This window comes from Callospermophilus lateralis, chromosome 1 (genome assembly GCF_048772815.1).
Source record: "Callospermophilus lateralis isolate mCalLat2 chromosome 1, mCalLat2.hap1, whole genome shotgun sequence".
Lineage (NCBI taxonomy): Eukaryota > Metazoa > Chordata > Mammalia > Rodentia > Sciuridae > Callospermophilus > Callospermophilus lateralis.
The window spans coordinates 23429054-23448569 of record NC_135305.1 but is presented as its reverse complement, the minus strand read 5'-3'; the positions used below and the strand labels follow the sequence as shown (position 1 = coordinate 23448569).

The window sequence follows — 19516 nt, the reverse complement described above, 5'->3', positions numbered from 1 at the left end:
ATTATTTTAGTTTAGCTTTTCTAGAAATTTGTGGGAATTGAATCCTTCATGTAAATTCTATTTTTTAACAATAGTCCCATGAGACCAGGCACACAGAAGGCATTGAATAATATTGATTTGGAGTATTAAAAGACCGAGAAGGAGGCAGCACTGGTAGCTGTGTGAGACTTCAGTGTCTTGGGCCAGATATACATCTTAAAAGAACCTAAGAATGGCATGCAAAACAAATTATTCATTTTGACTGTACTTCAAATTCTTGTTCACATAATGGGATGATGGACAATAGCAGGGCACAGGATGCTCATCCACAGCCCTTCCTATTAAATTTGGAACAAAATTTAAGGGAAATGTGATCCAAGTCTCTTACCTGCCAGATAGAGTGAGTGGGAATTCTTGTTCTCAGGTACTTTATCTGATCTCTCACATGGCTGCATGCCCAGAAATGTGATGATATTGCTGACAGCTTCTGTGTAGAGAAGGTTTATGCAACAGTATTAGAATAGTTCAGCACAGTGATCTGCTGCTGTTCTGGGGTATCTTGGGAGCTGGGGGTAAACAGGGGTATAGATGGCATATAAGGGAGGGTACTGGCCTAGAAAATAGTTGGCTTAATTAGATGATGAAGACAGGAACCTGGCCTTTTAAGTAGATGAGTTATGAAGGATTTAAAGAAAAAGGAGTTCTGGAATAATATATATGTCTATTAGGTTGATACTGCTATCAGGCAATAACACTGGCAGCAAAGTTGTTCTCACCTTCAAGGGTTTTTGTAGAGCTGAGGGCAAAGGTTTCCTCCTTCTCAAAGGTATCTCCCACCTCTTCCCAGGCGGCAGCAAAGTTAGGTTTCAGAACCTTCTGAATGTGATCAGACACAGTCACTTCAAGATCTTCCAGCTATGGGTAATAAGCAAGAATCGATAAATAAAAATCCTTTTTGATACAGAACAAAGAGGGAAGGAACATAATCATTTATCATTCTATGTTAAATCCCTGTTGGGGCCTAAGAAAAACTCTGTTACCACAATAGTTATGTAGTCTGTATAAACTAATGTTGTAGGCCTTAACACAAGCAAATAAGAAAACAGGACATCTGTCAGATCACCACCTGTAGCCCTGAAGTGCACAGCAGTCCTGTTGCCACACCCAACTATGCATTTCAGGTTGTTCAGTACCTTCTAAATATTACATTCACAAACAGGTTTTTGTTTGTTTGTTTGTTTTTTTATTTAAAGTTTTCCCTCCTATCTGTGAAGGCTTTTCAGTCCCTGATCTGGCAGTAAGCAAACTAAAAGTGTTGAAGCAGAAATAATACAACCCACTTTGAATAAAACTGATCTCATATATTATAATCTCATGAAAAAATCATATAATTATTTCCATCTCTTAATTATCCCTTTTCCCCTTATATCTTGGTGTTCACCTTAAATTCTCTGTAACTTCTCATTGTATCAACCAAACCATTTTTAGTTTGAACACCAAGATATAAGGGAAAAAGGGGTTGAGTTTCTTTGTTTTAGCTAATCTTGAAGTGGTCAATTTTAATTCTCTTTGCCATAATGCAATCCCATTAGAGAATAGGATTAGTTCAGGTCATCCTCAGCTGTAATCTGTTTAATAAAAGGAAGCCCATGGGTTCATGTCAGCTGTTCCTAGAAAAACACTTCAAGGCAGAAGTACTTAGTGTTGTAAAGGTGTCAAAGCTCTGCAGGGTCAACTCACCACATACTCATCATCATACCCATCCTCATCTGGAACTCCAGTGTTAGGGTCACAGTCCCGGACTGTAAACTTCAAGGTGCAGCTAAATGTGGCCGCAACTGGGAGAGAAAGAGCAGGCAAACCCATATCAGTGGGTAGTGCAAATTTGAAGTTTCCATCACTACTTAGGAAGCACCGTCCATGCTGAGTACTGTGCTCCACATTTTCAAGTTACACACCCACATGCCCTATTTTCTAGGGTTATAGTTCTCAAAGCAGCCTGCAATGAATGGGTCTAAAAGGCAGTCTCACTGAATATGATGCTATGGATTAAAACAGTAAAGATGACATGGGCAAACGGTTTTTATATTGATGTGAACAAAGCAGCCGGGGAGATACTTTTGGGGGCTTTTTGCATGCCTGTCAAAAGGGTGTGTATGTTGAAAAATAAAAACAACCAGTGTTTCGGGACCTGACAAAGCAAAAAATACTGATGTAAAAAGCATACAGATCATCAAATTTACACTGACCAAGTACATCAGAGTTTCAGTATTAAATACGATCTTTAGACTGTGGACTGACAGGGAGTCCATGGATCATCAGAATGAACTTGCTGTAAAAGTCAACTTTTAACCTACAGTTAGTAATTACTGTCAATAACGAGGTTCTAATATTGATAAAGTCAATGTCTTTAAATGGAAAAGCAAGTGGGCATCTTTTATGTTTGAGATGACTGGTGGAAGTATTAAGAAATGGAGTTGTGGGCACATTTTTGGAAGGTGAAGTCTTCAGGAAGATAGGACTGTCTAAGCTGTTTGAAGGAGGGAATTTAGGCAGAAGGAATACTTAGGGTCTAATCATGGTTTAGGAAAGGCTTACAGGTACAAAAAATATTAGAAATTGGAGTACTAGTTTGGCGGATGGGTAAGGAGAATAGATGCAAATGTAAAGATTACACATGACAGCTTGGGTAGTAAGACTTTCATCTATTCAGTCTTAACTTTAAACTCCATCCATCCATCAGTTCATCCATCCAACATACTGACATTTATACATAAAGGTATAAGCTAATGTGGCAGACACTTCAGACAAAAAAGGTGGCTGAGGCATGACCTCTCTAAAAACTGATTATGCTGTAGTTAAGTAAGTGTGGTTTGTGGGAGTGTGACTTATCTATCTATAATATAAATTTTAATAAGTGCTGTGTGAGCTTACAGGATTAAGTGACAGAATATAACAATTCAGTTGGATCTCAAAACTTGGTAGAAGAGCAAAAGTAAAGAGGCGGGTAAAGTCCATGGGTAGTTGGCAACCATTTTGTTTAGGAACAAGTTGTGAAATACCTTGCATTTAAAATTATTTTATGATGACTCTGAGCAGCTGAGACTGAAAGATTAGAGGCAAGATAGGTAAGAGAGTGCCTTAATTCAAACCACTGGTGGGAATCTTATTAAGAATGAGTCTGATGGTTTCAGGAGAATGCAGAAAATAGAGGATGGTAGTGAGTTGACCCATATAGGAAAGAGTATACCTATCAAGAGTGCAGAATCTGTTTCAGTATTATAAGGAGTGATCAAATTCTTGGGACTGGTTAAATTAGGTAGGATTTTCTTCAAGAGGAAGAGGAGAGAAGTGTATGTTAACACAAATCTAGCACAGGTCAGCTGAGAGAGATAGGACTATGGTAGGAACAAAGGTCATGATCAAGTATGAAGAGTCAGGATAGACAATAAGTAATAATGAGATGTGTTCAGATTAAGCAGGGAGGCTATAGGCAAATGAGGAAAGGGAATAAGAGACAAAACCAGAAACAATGCTAGATCACAGACTGGAGACAAAACTGATTGAATTTAACGTAGAAGTAAAGACAGAAACTGGTCAGGAAAATGTTCCTGAAACTTTTATGGCATTTATTTTTGGTAAAGGGAACTAAACCCAGTGGTACTTTGCCACTAAGCTATATCCCCAGAGTTCTTTTTATTTTTTATTTAGAAACAGGGTCTTTCTAAGTTGCTGAGGGTCTCACTTGAGTTGCTAGGGCTGGCCTCGAACTTGGATTCCTTCTGCCTCAGCCTCCAAAGTCAAACTGGGATTATAGGCATGTACCACCATGCCTGTCTGGTGGCAATTTTTTTAATTAAATGGTTTGGTTGATACAATGAGAAGCTACAGAGAATTTAAGATGAACACCAATAAAAACCACTGGTAGTAATATCTCAGTGTAGTCAGAAAGGATGATTGACACTGGGTGATGAAGAAAGGAGGTAAGAGTGGCTTTTCCAGGGCAAAAACACAATACCAAATGTACCACCATAATATCAAGATGAGCACTTAATAAATAAGAAAGGCAAATAACCAAATGGAACAAGGAAAGTATGCCCTGAAGAGCTACATTAAAATTATTTTCAGAAGTGAGGCTCCTCTTATGAGGGCTGGCTGAAAATGAGAGGTGACTACTGAGGTGATTTGTATGAAGAGAGTGCTTAATTCAAACCACTGTGTGAGTGCTGTGTGAGCTTACAGGATTAAGTGACAGGATATAACAGTTCAGTTATATGACAAGATGGAGGCTAGACACTAAAAGGCAGAGTTAGAGAAAAGATGGATGCTAGAAATTAAGTAAGGAGAGGGGTATATGAAGTGAGGTAGGGTGTACAGCATATCATGTAACAAATGTCAGAGTGGGGAATTTGGAAGGAAATTGTCAGGTCTCAACTAGTGGTATCCCTCAGTGGAGGAAAGACTGACAGAATAAGATGGGGGGGTAGGGATAATAATTAAAGGAAAGGGTTGTGTTAATAGGGCAAAAGAGTAGGAAGAGGGTAAAAAGGGTGGATCTGAAACAGGCCAGCTGCAGCAATCCACATGGATCTGGACTGAATTGAGAAGGAACAGATAGATGTAGTGTAGTTTGTAGGAGGGTGAAAGCATGTTGAGCAGTGATTCCCAAAATGAGCAGACACCTACCCAGAAACAGTCTTCCATCCTTGGGCACGCTACACAAATGGTAGGAGGGCTGTTGAAGGTACTTAAAAGGTTTTTCTCTAGGACAAACAGGAGGAAGGGAGGAACAGTACAGAGAAACACCATTAAAGTTGCCCTCCGCTGTAAAGGAGTCAGTTACTAATGAATGACAGATGGCTTGGAGGATGATAAGGCAGCATTCCTGGGCCAAAAGTCAGGAGGAAATAAGAAAGAAAAGGGAAGGCTGGGGCTTTAGCTCAGTGGTAAAGTGCTTGCCTCGAATGTGTCAGGCACTGGGTTCGATCCTCACCACCACATAAAAATAAAGATACTGTGTGTTCATCTACACTAAAAAAAATTAAAAAAAAAAAAAAAAGGGAGAATGAAAGCAAAGGAAGGGACTAATATATAGTGGGAGGCCTATAGGCAAAGAAGGTATAGAATAAAGATCTCAAATGGGGCATCCTTTAAGCTCAATGTCAACTAGGTCTAGGTGGTCACATTTTACACACAAAGGAAATGGGAAATAAATAGGGTGAGAGACAGGATTTGAGTAGGAGGCTGCAGGAGATTAGGTCTTGAAACTTTGGAGAGAAACTGTTAAATTAAAGGACTTGGTTGAAAGGAAAGTTTATAAGGAAGATGATTAAATGATTTGCTAATAGAAAGTTATTGCTGACAACTTCAGAGATATTGGGCTTTCTTATTCAAGAGTATGAATATGTAGTTTGTCCAGAGAATGGATTTCTGCTATTAGATGGGGAATGATTGAAGATTATGAGGAAGGAAATATATCTGAGGAGAAGAATTCTGCATCCATTTATTTTGTAGCGAGATGGTATGTGAAAGTAGGACATGTGGTTAAGATATTGTAGATTACTGTATAGCATGTGTCATTAAAGTTGCTCATAAAAGTTACCCTGCTTTGGGGAGATAGGCTAAAAGCAACACACATTTCCTAGGGAGAATACCACAAAGGACAAGATGGAGGCTAGAAGCTAAAAGGAAGAAAAGAAGTAGGATTTAGTCTGGGAGGTATAATACAAAATGTGGGCAGGGAAGGGCATTAAAGAGGGCCAAAATGAAGAATACGGGAAGACAGCAGAATTGAATATGAGGAATATGTAGGTGAGAGTTAAGCTAGATTATAACTATAGGTGGAGAAAGCATGTGAAGAAAAAATGGCTAAATAAGAATTTTTGTCATGAGGGTGAGAATCTTTGCTTAAATGATATTTCAAAGAACAATTATGATCAATAGACTGAAAGGCCAAGGAGCTTAAATGGGATGGATCTGAGCCATGATCAGTGGCAGGAATCCCTCCTATGGTCTGGACTAAACTAAGAATGCAAATGTATTCAGAATAATGTAGGAAACAAGGGAGATGAAAGAAAGAACTATCAAATCCATGAGAATGACCTAAAGATGGCAGCTGAAGAAAAAAGCAATTGTGTAGGTAACAAGGGTTTCACTAGGGTCAATCGGGAAAGAGTGGAAGAGCATGCAGAAAAGATGGAGTCATTTGAAGACTGGCAGGTATTGATAAGAAGGATATGGCATGATAATTATACTAAAGATCACAATTAAGTAAGAAAGGGAAGACAGGGAACTAAGTTTTGGGAGCACTATATGAAGAGTAGTTAAGAGCAGGAGGAATTGCATGGGGAGATAGGATGAGAAATGGTGTTTCCCAGAGTGGGAGACCCTGTAAGACCTTATAATGTGAGTCTTTTGGTCAAATGTTGGCTCTTAATGCCAGACTTCAAAAAGCAGCATATGCAATGGGAGAACAAGGGTCTGACCAGTTAGGGCAATCTTTGGTGAGAGATTTTTAATTAAAATGATCAGAAAGACAAGAAATTAAGATGAATTAAAGAGCCAGGAGAGAGCTCTGAGTATTTTTTTCTGTAGAATAGATTACCATACAAGAATGTCTGGAGATCATGCTGGGAATGTAACTAAAGAGTAAAACTTCATTTGTTATTTCCATGTATAGATGGGAGATGAGTTCATGCTATGTAAGTAATTAAGATATTGGAGGGAAGGTCACCAAAGGGAGATAACAAATGAATATCATGTAACGTGCTCTTTACATGATGCACTGAGGTTACTCATAGAAGTAACTGTCATATGACAGGTCCAACTTAAGTCATTGAGGACCTCTATACTGTAAGTCCTGTTTGGGTGGAATCTCCATTTCTTAATGCTGCCCTCTCTGCAAGCATCTTTGGGGTAGGGAAGAAAGCACTAGGGTATGTCACACTGGCAAAGAAAAGTTTCAGCTTAGAAGTGATATCGATGGCCAGAATTGATCACATGGCTGCTACCAACCAGCAAAAAGGTTCATAAGTACAATCATGCCTTGTGTCTGGAACCACAGAAAAATTTGCTGTACAGGAGACCAATGGACATAATAATTTTTCCAATTTACAATGTTAAACACCTTAAATCATCTGAACCTGTATTTAAAACTTACTATATTAAATTTCCCTTCTCATTAATTCAATTATCTTTTTGAAAAACAAACTTTACTGAAAGCATAAGTAAGTTTTGCAAATATAATGAATTAAAAAAAAAAAAAAAAAGCAGTAACTCCATCATGTGAAGGTTTTTTGGCAAATCAAAGTCAGATCCTGGAGAGAGAAGCTGAATAGGGAGTACTGTTCAAAAGTAGACTGAATCCATTTGAATGAAACATAGGTTTCTAAATGAAGGGAGCTTGGCAATAAGGCGTTTCATTAGTTCATTCCTCCCTTCCTCCCTTTCCTTTTGTTGTTGTTTACACTTTATAGCTCAAGCATGGGTCCCTGGATAAGTTATCAATGAGGACAGGCCTCATTTGGGCCAAAAGACATAGAAGAAGGGGGATTAAAGCCTAGAGGAGCACTATATAACCTAGAGAATGATTCTGAGGTGGAATGGTAATAAGAAAGACCACAGCACCATAAAGATTCCCAGAACAGACAATTCAGTCAGATCCAGAGTGGCCTGCGTAGTCAGATTTGCTAGGTATAAGGCCAGATTACAATAAGTATATGGGAGCAAAACAAAGACCTGAACAACAAGTGTCTTGGTGGAAACTTTTTAATTAAAGGATTTGGCTGAAGGGAGAGTTAATGGCAATGCTTCTTAAATGTGGTATGACAGCATTACCTAGGAATTTGTTAGTAGTATAAATTTTTTCCCCAGACCCTGACCTTAGACCCACTGAATCAGAAACTCAGAGTAGCCCCTGTCAGTTTGAGCTTTAGTAATCTATAGTTTGGGGTTACTGCTTTAGACAAAGGCAGATTAAGAATAATTCTGAAATAGAACCTTTTCTAGCAACTGTCATTAGAATTAGCTGAAAATTGGAGAAGCAACTGAGGAGACTTGTATGAAAGGATAGGAGAGAAGGAGAGAATGAAGAGGATGAAGGCTAAAAATGGCAAAAAGATGAGGCTGGAGAATGCAACTGGTAGTGTGCTGAAATAGCCAATGGGTAAGGGCATTAAAGAGTGACAGGATGAAGAACATAGGCAAGGGGTGAAGGAAGTCCGGAAGAGTGATTTTATGTTAATCCAGGAAGATGGCTGAATTGAATATGAGGAATATGTACTAACTGGAGGGATCTGGCAAAAAACTTGGGCCAAAAGTCATGATGGAAAAGGAAGAGGAAAAGTTAGATGCTATCTAAGGGGAAAGCACATCTAAAGAGCAGAAAAGTGGTTCTGAGTGAAGGGGAGAGTGGGGACATGAAGAGGAGGAGACCTCAAAAAGAATATATGTACTTCATTATGAAAGGTTAGGATATACCTGGGAAATTTCCAGAAGGAAATCTAGAAGAATCTTCTATAAGAGGAACAACAAAGATGTACTTAGAAATTAACATGTTAAGATTTGTCAAAAGTGAGGGAAGCAACTGAGGAGATTTGTATAAAAAATAGTGAAGAAGTAAAGAGTAGAAGATGGACATTGAATGCTAAATAAAGAGAGAGGATGTGTGAATTAGGCTAGAAGCAGAACATGCAGTATAGAAAATGAGCTGAACAGCAACTTTAGGAAATGGGAATTAAAAATTTGTCAGAGTTGTGTATTAACAAGGAGAGACAGTGAGATAAGAATGTGGCAGAAGTGCAAGGCTTTTCTGTCCAGAAAGCTTTGTTGGAAAAATACTAGAGGTTATCTGTGTGGTCAATATAGTGAGAGGTAAGAAAGAGGCTAAGTAGGACGGGCATAAAAAACAGGTCAGTAGCAAGATCCTACCAGATTTTAGGCTGAACTGTGAGTACAAGCAAATTTACAGTAAAGAAAGTAGGACACAAGGGGAGATGGCAGTGCACTGTACAAGGAGGGTTCAACATAAGGCAAGTATCCAGAGGAAACAATTGAATCTGTAAGAATGTCATGTACATGGTAGTTGAAAGGAGGGTCAAAGAGGATAGATGGGGCTGCATAATTCTCTAGGATACAATAAGAAACAGAGGGGAAAGAAATGGAGGAACAAAGTAAGATGAATGATTTGAATAAGGGAAGAAGTTATAGACTGACGGGTTATGGCACATATTTGAACCTAGGTTATGATGGAATAAGAAGGAAGTGTTTATTAGCTGAGTTAAGGACTGATGTACAAAATACAAAAGAGTTCATGGAGGGGCAGTGAGGTGGATCAGATCAAGTGTCTGAAAAAGAGATCCACAATGTTCAGATCTCAAATTAGGCCCAACTGGTCAACTTGAATGGGAAGGCTCAATGTAATGAATGGGGTGTCTAACAGAGGTTCAAGGACCTGGATAGAATGGGAACTAGTAGACTAGCTCATGATGCCATACATTTTTAATTAAAATTTTGGTTAAGAGCAAAGTTTAAGGGCATTTTAGTAAGATAAATTCTAAACAAGCACTGCTAGCAACATTAACAAACATCAGGATCAACCAGCTAGGGCGTCTACAAGGTGAGTGGTCTGTCTGTAGAGAAGACTAATTTTATTTCTTGAGGAATCATGTGAATCATGAGGGACTTGTACCTCAGGAGAATACTATATCCTTGGCTCTGATGAAATGATGGTCAAAATGAACAGGTGAGCTATGGTAGAGTATAATTAAGAAAACAGAGAAGGACTTTAGTGATAAGATCAGGGAGTGTGAATTAGAGCAGGGTTCTGGGTAGTCAGAGCAGTAAAAAGGCAAAGAAGCTATGGATTTAAGAGACCTAGAGGGTTCTTGAGAAATATGTCAGATTTCAAAAGGGGCATAACTGGTTAAATGTTTGGTGTTATAGATTTCAGGGAGTGAGTGGTGTAGATAATGAAAGGAGCAAAAATCTGGCTCTGGAAAGTAGATTAGTTCTTGATATCTTTTTTTTTTTTTTTAATTCTTTTTAGATATACATGACAGTAGAGTGTATTTTGACCAATTATATACGTGGAGTATAACTTATTCTAATGAGGATCCCTTTCTTGTATATGATGTGGAGTTTCACTGGTGGTGTATTGACATATGAATATTGAAAAGTTATGTCCAATTCATTCTACTGTCTTTCTGTTTAGTTCTTGAAGTCTTGATGGGAATTAAAAAAAAATATATATATATAAATTTAAAACCCTTAAGACAGTATTATAAATGATTACTTTAAGCAGCACATTAAGATAGTGAATTTCTCTTGGAAAGGAAAGTGGTAAATGATTTGGGGAGTGGAAGACAGGAAGTCTTGATTATATGTGCAATATTTTATTTCTTTAAAAAAGACCTGAAACAAATACCACTAAGTTATGAAGTGAGGCAGTGGTTTTATGAATTTTGGGGTTTTAATTAAAACTTAATTATTAAGAGTTGGGCAGATAAGAAAGGTTATAGGGGAAGATTAGGATGAATTTTGATAAAAAGATACTGACAGCAATGTAAAAGACATTGACTTGACTAGAGAGTGTGGGTGGGTAGTTTATTTGGTAAGAGGATTATCTGTACTTCGTAAGAATTGAGTGGTACCATTAAGGGAGTGCACCTCAAAAGTACATGCCTAGAGAAGAATAATGTATTCATTACTATGATTATAGATATAAGATATTGCAAATAATTGAAAAAAAATAACTAGGAAGAACTGTTCAAGTTTGTTCAGAAGTCAAAGTGTCATGTTAGAACTGGGTGTAAGAGAAACTACTGAGACATATATAAAGAGAAGAGAGAAAGATGGAAGTTGAAATGTAAGTCAAGAGAAGGGGACCTAGGATTTAGACTGGGGTGCACAGCATGCAGGTTTGCAAAATGTTAGAATACCTAGGGTATTGAGGAGGACCAGGACAAGACACACCGAAGGATAGCAGAACCAAAGTTCTAAAAGGGGTGTCTGTGAAACCAGATATCAACCAAGGGAGATGAGAGGAAGGCAAGAAAATGGCAAGATAAGAAATGAAGAATGGTATCTGGCTGCCCAGAAAGTCTTGCTGGAAAAAAGATTTGAAGCAATTGGTGCAGAAATAGAATGAGAGGTTGGAGTGAGATTAATGTGGATCAGAGCAGGAATCCTAGCAAAGTCCAGACTACATGGAGGGTGGAAACAGATTCAGTACAGAAATAGGAAGACAGAAGAAGCCTGAATAGTGCTGAATATACATATCCAAAAGAAAGACTATTAGAATGATCCAGCTGAAATAAAAAATTTTGGAAATGTAAGGGTCTGCAGCAAAAGGAGGAGAAAAAAGAGAAAAGAAGAGCCATGTTCCAAGTTGTTAATAGACAGAATGACATTATTTGAACCATCATAGAGTTTGACGAGACAAATGGCTGTTGCTTCATACTTAGGCCAAAGGTCATGACAGAAGAAAAATAGAGGCTAGTCACTAAGCAAAGGGACATTGTATGAATCAGCAGTTTTTAAGAAGGTGGAATGACTGGGCTGGGGTTGTGGCTCAGTGGTAGAGCGCTCACCTAGCATGTGTGAGGCCCTGGGTTCAATCCTCAGCACCACATAAAAGTAAATAAATAAAATAAAGGTATTGTGTCCAACTACAACTGAAAAAAATAAAAAGAAGGTGGAATGACAAGACTATAGATTAGGCATGAATTAAAAAGACAAAGCTGTCAGTCTCAGAACTGTGTAGAATGGAGAAGATCAGGGGTCAGAAAAAGTGTTAAGGATTACATGGGCTGGTGCTTGGTCTCTTTGGGAAATCTCAGTGACTGGAGTGATTGTTTGCTAGGAAATGTCAGAAATTAAGATAAAGCCTGAAGCAACCATTGCTGGAAGCCTTGAAAACATTAGGATTAATCTTTTTTAAAGTAGACATGAGAGAGTGTTTTGGTATAACAAATAAGTTCTACTAGTTGAGGATGGCTGGAATCACGATGAGGTAAAACTCAGGAGATCAATCTAGATTCACTGATGTATCAGAGTTTCTGGAGGAAAGAAGTTCAGAATGTTTAAGATAGGGCAGGGCAAGTGATCAAAGGGAGTTTAAGGAATCATGTCAAGACTGGCTAAAAGTGAGAGAAGCAACTAAGAAAACATATATTTTAAAAAGAGAGAGAAAAGGGGAAGGAAGAGATGTTTGGGTAAAGAGGAAATGTATGAATTAGGTTTGGTTTGGAATCTGCAAGGTACCATATGGCAAATAAGACTGAGACCAGAAAGAAGAATGCAGGCATCACCAGCTCTCCTGTCACACAAATTAAATACTGCTTAACATGAAAAGTTTTTATATATAAAACATCATATGCTTGGAAAATTTGGTACAGCGAGTTACCATTCTTGTGCTAACAAAAACGATTGCTTGTACACAAGCCTGCTTGAAATGGTACATTTTTGCTGTGGCCATAGCTCTTCTATCAGTAGGCTCGCTTCCTATGCTGAAGGATTTTAAACATGTGCAATATTCCTGTCATCTCCCCAAAATATGAGTGGGACAACTTAAGCAACTCGTCAATTGGTAAGTAAACATTTCCACATTTCTTCTTTATATATTTCATTTAAAAATACGTTTTTGTTATTTATCTTGAAATTATGTCATTGTTCCTTGCAGTGTAAAAGGAAAATGCAATTATGATCTTTATTTTAGTATGGGAACTTCTGTACCACACACAAACATGTCTACTATTAATGAAATACATGTAAGATAATGAGGCAGGTGTCCTTTAAAATAACCAAGAAATTTGTGAAAGTTTTCATCAGTGTTTTAATGATGGTTTGGAAACTATGTTGGGTTTTTTTAAAGGGAGATGGATTGGGGCTATTTAAAATTTAAGATAATGCAATATAAATGTTTATTACCAAAAACTGTTATTTAAGCGCAAAGGATATTGAAACTTTCCTGTGCTCATATGGCAGTTAAGTCAGGAAGAGGACTGTGGAGTGTGGTTGCTTTTAAAGAAAGACAAAAAGAAAATGCATTTATACAGAAAAGTCTAATCAATAGAAAAGTCGGTGACAAGTTCAGTGAAGTGGATAAAAAACAAGGCAGTGGTAGGAATCTTATCAGAAACAAAGAGAGAATGAAAGCAACTCAGCACAGTATATAAGAAAGCAGAGATTCAGAAATGGATCAAGCAATGAATGTAGAAAAAGAGGTACCTAACAGGAAGACATCAGTGAATGAATGGTGGTGATACAAGAGTATATAGGTGCTAATAAAAATAGTTTTTCCAAGGCTAAATAGGGAAAACATAAGAAAACCAGTGGATAAGCAATGTAAAATTTACTTTTAGATAAAGGTCATGTAAGGTTGACATACTGCCAAGATTTGGCACTGTAATTAAAACAAATGGAGCAGGAAAAAAATATAGGAGGAAACTAAGTGAAATGAAAAGTATATGGACTTGATAACATTTTGGAGAAATTTGAATAAATACAGGGCTGATAGCATCACAATTAGGAAACTATCTATAAACAATGAAGTCAGTAAAACAAGGGCGTAAACCAAAAAAACGGACATAGGGTTTAGAGGAATCAAAGTTACCCAAGAAGAAAAGAGTGAAGGTGAGAGACACTAAAGTGAGAAGACAACTATATGTATCAGAGTGGAATGTTAGATTTTCTAAGTCTGGGATTAAAGTAGATGCTGAGAAAAACAAGAGAGAAAAATATCATCAATATACACAAGGAAAGAAAAAACAGAAAAAAAAGAAACATATAGATTAACAGGAAGAATGTAGATAATGACCATATTACAGTGCATTAAAAAGAATGTGTGATGGGGATCGAAGTAGACAGTAAGGGATGGTCCTACATGCGGGATCTGGTGACACTTGATGGTACATAATTTTAAAGACAGAAAATGTTAGTAGAAGATATCAGACTGACAAAAGGGAATTAAGAACATGGGCAGCTTTCGGAGCTGGGGTTATGGCTCAGCGGTAGAGCACTCACCAAGCACAAGCGAGGTGCTGGGTTCGATCCTCAGCACCACATAAAAATAAATACAATAAAGGTACTGTGGCCAATTACAACTAAAAAATACACACACACACACACACACATATATGTATATGTAGGTGTATGTATATGTATATATATATTTTATATATATATATATATATATATATATATATATATAATATAAATGCTGCCCATATTCTTTTAATATTTATATTAAATATATATATATATATATATATATATATATATATATAATATAAATGCTGCCCATATTCTTCTAAGCTTCTGGAAAGGTCAAGTTAACAACCTAGATATTTTAGAGGAATCAAAGAATGTGAGTGTGAAGTAGAAAAAAAAGTAATGGGAGAACAAGGCACAAGCAAGTCATGGAGGCGGGGAAGAGAATATACAAAAAGATGGTTTCCATGAGAACTCTGGGTCTTTATCAAAGTTTAGAAAACAATAACAATGTAAATGTAAGAAGCACAATGGATCAAGGTACACAAAAAAGAAAGATAAAGCTTACAACATAGTTAAAAGGAAAAAGGAATTGTCTGGCTCTCTAAAACAATGATTTTGAGGAATAAAAGATGAAAATGAGGGGGAGAAAACATCAATTGAGCAATTTAAGCTGGGGTTGAGGCATGTTGTATGTGAAGGAGTAGACAAGGAGACGAATGGGGTAGATCCCAGTGGAGAGTGCCAGATCTAAATCACAGGGGAAAGTGCTGAGATCCTAGAGCGAGGACCTCCAATGGTCACCACTGGAGGAAGGCTGGAGGTAGGAGATGGGAAAGTGAAGTCCAGAGAGTACAGGTGGCATCCACACCAGTGATTCTTAACCGGGGGTGGGGGGGGTGGATTCCACCCGAGGGGGGCTGTGGGTACGGCCCCCAGGTAGGCCTATCAGAGCATCGGGGGAGCACTGATTTGCTCACAAACAGAAACGGCAACAACAAACTGACCCAAAGATGACTCTGATAGGCCACCTGGGTGTCGTGCATCCCCGGGTGGGAATCACTGGTGGAGGGGGGAGAAAGGAGATGGGGCAGAGATGGGAGGGTGAGCACCTGACACCTGTGAGTCAGGGTAGGTGGAGGCATCAGAGATATGACTGTCAATCATGGGAGGAAAGGCCCATCAGACCAAGGAAATGGATGAAGCAGAGAGGCACCTGGGAGGATGGAGGCTGAGTGGGGGTTTTCTGCTAAGGGCAGGGACAGCAGCACCAACAGTGTGGTTCCAGCTGAGGACTGAGGTGGAAGAGTGAGGCTGAGAGGGATGGGTGGCACACAGGAGGACGATGTGTGGGTGTGGGCAGAGAGGAGCAGGCTGGTAGCACACAGGGAAGGAAGGGGCAGAGGGGAGTGCAGCCAGCACTGAAGGTGAGCTCATGGAGGAGCTGACTGCCGATGAGGAACAGAAAGAGCAGAGGCAATGGGTGGGATGGATGGCAGTGTCCAAGAAGAGACTGTTGTTAGGCCCAGTGTCAAGTCAGGCTGAGAATGGGGGTGTGTACATTGGGATATAGTGGCAAGTGCAGGGCAGGAGTGAGGGCAGGAGACAAGTGTGTGTGTGGGTGTGTGTGTGTGGGGGGGGAGCAGGAACAAGGTAGGTGAATCAGGAAACGCTTCTTAAGAGCCTTTTCAGAATGTGAAAGAAAGAATATGAAAGGCCACCTGATAGGGAAACCTGAGCTCCAAATAGAACCCACAGCCTGCAGCCACAGGGACTGCTGGGTAGAACATGGAGGTCTGGTTCAATCTTTGTGATGCAAAGCTCGCTGAATGTGGGGAAGCAGTGGTTGTGAAGGGCAGGTCGAAAAGGGTGTGCACACACAGGAGGACTACTGGATCAGCCAGCTGATTCACAGATGGCAGCTGAAAGAATGGCAGATGGGGAGGAGATGACTGGCCCCCGCTATGCAGTAGAGACAAAAGCAGGAGAAAGGATCAGCTGGGCCCAGGAGAGGGCAGAGAAGGTGAGGGGTTTGCAACATGTTGCAGAGCAGTGGGCAACAAGAATTGAGAAAGAGCAGAGGAAGGAGCCCAGCAGCTGGGAGAGGAGAAGGCTGTTGAGAGATTGGGGAAGGTACTGCACCAAGAAAGGCGCATCAGGATTGAGGAGGGAGAGAAAGTGATGAATCCGGGTGAGCAAAGGCAAGCAGAAAAGAACATGGCATGGGTAAGACATGAAGGAGAGGTGCGAGGCTGAAAGTAATAAAGTTTTATTGCTTGTATCATTTTGGAATCAGGTGATCAATGGTTGAGAGAATTACTCTGATATAGCAAATGACTATTTCCAATACTGCAGAACTGAGAAGCTAGGAGTATTAAGGATGAAATCTGACAGCAGATGGACTCAGTAGAGCCCTCTGGGGGCAAAGAGTTTGACAATGGTGGCAGCAGTGAAGACAGGTCAAGAAAGGAGCCATCAGAAAGAAAAGATTCATGAGTTCATGGATTATCTGGCAGGTGGCAGGGCAAGTAGGAATGATGAGAACGAAAAGTAAAAAGTCTCTGGAAAAGTAATGGTAGAAAATGCAGGGGATTGCTATGCAAGGGTTAAGTCTGTATCCAAGGTGGACAGAGAGAGAAATGGATGTTGGGCTGTCATGGGAAGATGGTATTCGAGATATCTGTTATGTAAAAGAGTCAGCTGAATAATAAGGGAATAGGAGGCACTCGATGGGGACAGAGACTCATAAAGTAGTAGGGGGTCAGTTTTGAACAGGAGCTAGTGAGGAAAAGGAGCAGGTACAAAGTAGAGTTCCCAAGATAGATGTCTTGGCAGATCTCAGGGCACAAGTCAGTAGGATGCATGGTGTCAGGGTCTGACCTTAGAAGCAGAGCACAGAATCAAAAGTCCAGGCATTTGCAGAATGGGGCCCTACAGAGCTAGTAGGGCAACGGTCCACAGTGAATTGTGTGAAACAGACAAAACCAGGCAGCAATGCACTTTAAGATAGCTCCTGCATAGATGGCACTGGCAGGTAACCTCAGGGACATGGAGATGGATCCATGCCGATGGGTCTCCAGAATATGGATAGAAAGATGCTTGCAAATGTAGATGAGACAATTTGTAGTGTTCACTGTTTCTGTGCTTCTACCATTCCAAGGTAGCTAGAAGGCTGGACATGTGGCCTGTGGGGGATGACTCCACAGGGAGTCATGCTAAAGTCAGGGTGGGGTGAGAAGTTGATAGTGGAACCCAGTGGGGCATTATGGATTTAATATGAGAAAGTAATGAAGGCAGCCAAATGCAATTCAGGAGAAAGCAAGTTTTTAGAGTTGGGGAACTTTGGGATTTGAACAATTTCTAATTTGGGTTAATTCATCCAGAGGATAAGAGTGAAGGCAGGAGAACAGGATGGAAAGTTAGTACTGTATAAGGAGAGACTCTTAAATAAATTTGAACATGAGTGGTGTGAAGGTTGTATGTCAAGAGGGAAAGAAAAAACAAGTGGACTCTGGACACGATTAGGGGAAATATGAGGGCAAACTCTTTGAACAGGGGTGCATTTGGTCAATGGCGCTTTACTGGGGAAAATGGAAATGATGGAGAAAAAGAGGAACAGGAAAAAGTAGCAGGACTGAATGTAGAGTTTTCTGGGAACTTGCTTGATAGAATGGGAAGAAAGAAGAGAAAGAAATTATAGCAGAAAAGAAGTAGAAACAGGAAGCTTAAAGGAAGTAAGAGGAGGGAATCAAAGGAAGAAATGGTAGGTCAAAGGTTCAGAAAGAGAAAGTGGACAGGGAGAGAATATAAAGAGTTTGAGCAGTGAGAGCACATCCAAGAAGTGAGAAGACTCATAGGGAGAAAAGAGTGAATTCAAGAAGGTGGCAGGCACTAGGCCACACCATAGGGGGTTCATGCTGAAGTCAGAGTAGAGTGCGAAGTTGACAGTGAAACCCAGTGAGGCATCATGGCTTTAATATGAGAACGTAATGGAGGTAGCCAAATGACAATGCAGGAGAAAGCAAAGTTCTGCAATTTAGGGATTAAGGGTTTCTAAGATAAGCATGGGCCATAGAGATGAGGCAGGGAGCCTTCGCTTGTCCAGGCAGAGAAAGAGAAGAAATGGTCTGAGAAAGAAAGGCAGCAAGGTGCCAGGTGTGGTATAATCCCAGCAGCTTGGAAGACTGAGGCAGGAGGATCGCAAGTTCAAAGCCAGCCTTAGCAAAAGTGATAGCGTAACTCAGTGAGACTCTGTTTCTAAATAAAATACAAAATAGGGTTGGGGATGTGGCTCAGTAGTCCAGGTGCCCCTGAGTTCAATTCCCAGTACCCCCCCCCAAAAAAAAAGGATGTAAGATGATTCATCAAAAGGGGGAATAGCGTCAGAAGACACTCAAAAAGGATAGAGTGAAGAGAGAGGGGTGGTAGGGAGATGGGCCAGTCCTGGAGTTGCAATGAAGGTACCTAAGTGCTCAGGCTAGACTGCAAGCCTGCATGGAAAGCAGAAAAGGGTTGGGCATGGAAGAATATGTGCATTTAAAGCCTTGAACGTTGTTGCATGGGTGCAAATTTAGGGCCAGACTCTATTATAGGGAACGATGGGTACTCAGATGGGTGGATATAGAGATTGAGGTTTCAGACAGATCGGGTTGCGGTATACTGGGTTGTACTGGAGGACATGTTTAGGAGAAGGAATGTCAGTATTGAAGGTAGGAGTGGACTTGGACCTTTGGGCAGGCCCCAGACATAGAGAGGTAACAATCATCTTCTACCAAGCTGGTGGACTATTCCATTTTATTGTTGAGAGTGATGAATTCAGGCTAGGGAAGACCAGAGTCCACCCAGAGAAGAAAGAGGAATTTTAAGTAGGGAAAAAGGAAAGAAAAAGGTAAGAAGCTGGTCTGTAGGAAAACTAGGAATTTGGAGACCAAACTGGTAGGATCTGTAAGGGCTTTTTTTCTGGTTAGAAAGAAGAGGATAGTAAGGAAAAGAGATAGTAACAACACTAAAGGATCAGACTGATAAGAAACCTGTGAGTGGGAGACAGAGCCTTCAAAAGAACAACTCTCATGTAGACTGGAGCTGGAACAGATCCTGGATGAAGGAGTAAACAGGGAGGGAAATTTGGTGGATCCCAGTGGAGAGTGCCAGGTCAGAGAGGGAAGTGCTGAGATTCTAGAGCGAGGACCTCCAATGGTCACCACTGGAGGAAGGCTGGAGGTAGGAGATGGGAGAGTGAAGTCCAGAGAGTACAGGTGGTATCCACACCAGTGATTCTTAACCGGGGGTGGGGGGGGGTGGATTCCACCTGAGGGGGGGCTGTGGGCACGGCCCCCAGGTAGGCCTATCAGAGCATCAGGGGGAGCACTGATTTGCTCACAAACAGAAACAGCAACAACAAACTGACCCAAAGATGACTCTGATAGGCCACCTGGGTGTCGTGTATCCCCGGGTGGGAATCACTGGTGGAGGGGGGAGAAAGGAGATGGGGCAGAGATGGGAGGGTGAGCACCTGACACCTGTGAGTCAGGGTAGGTGGAGGCATCAG

At 40.2% G+C, this 19516-nt stretch overlaps 1 protein-coding gene across 1 annotated transcript in view; it reads right to left on the bottom strand.

The window, feature by feature from the left end:
* The window catches only part of Copg2 (coat protein complex I subunit gamma 2), a 133553-nt gene that overhangs the window by 657 nt on the left and 113380 nt on the right, over nucleotides 1-19516 (bottom strand). Inside the window, exons 21-23 of the mRNA XM_076833159.1 lie at nucleotides 1720-1817; nucleotides 756-894; nucleotides 368-466 (exon numbers count right to left, since the gene is read on the bottom strand). Coding sequence (XP_076689274.1) covers nucleotides 368-466; nucleotides 756-894; nucleotides 1720-1817 — 336 coding nt within the window. The remainder of the gene's footprint in view (nucleotides 1-367; nucleotides 467-755; nucleotides 895-1719; nucleotides 1818-19516) is intronic.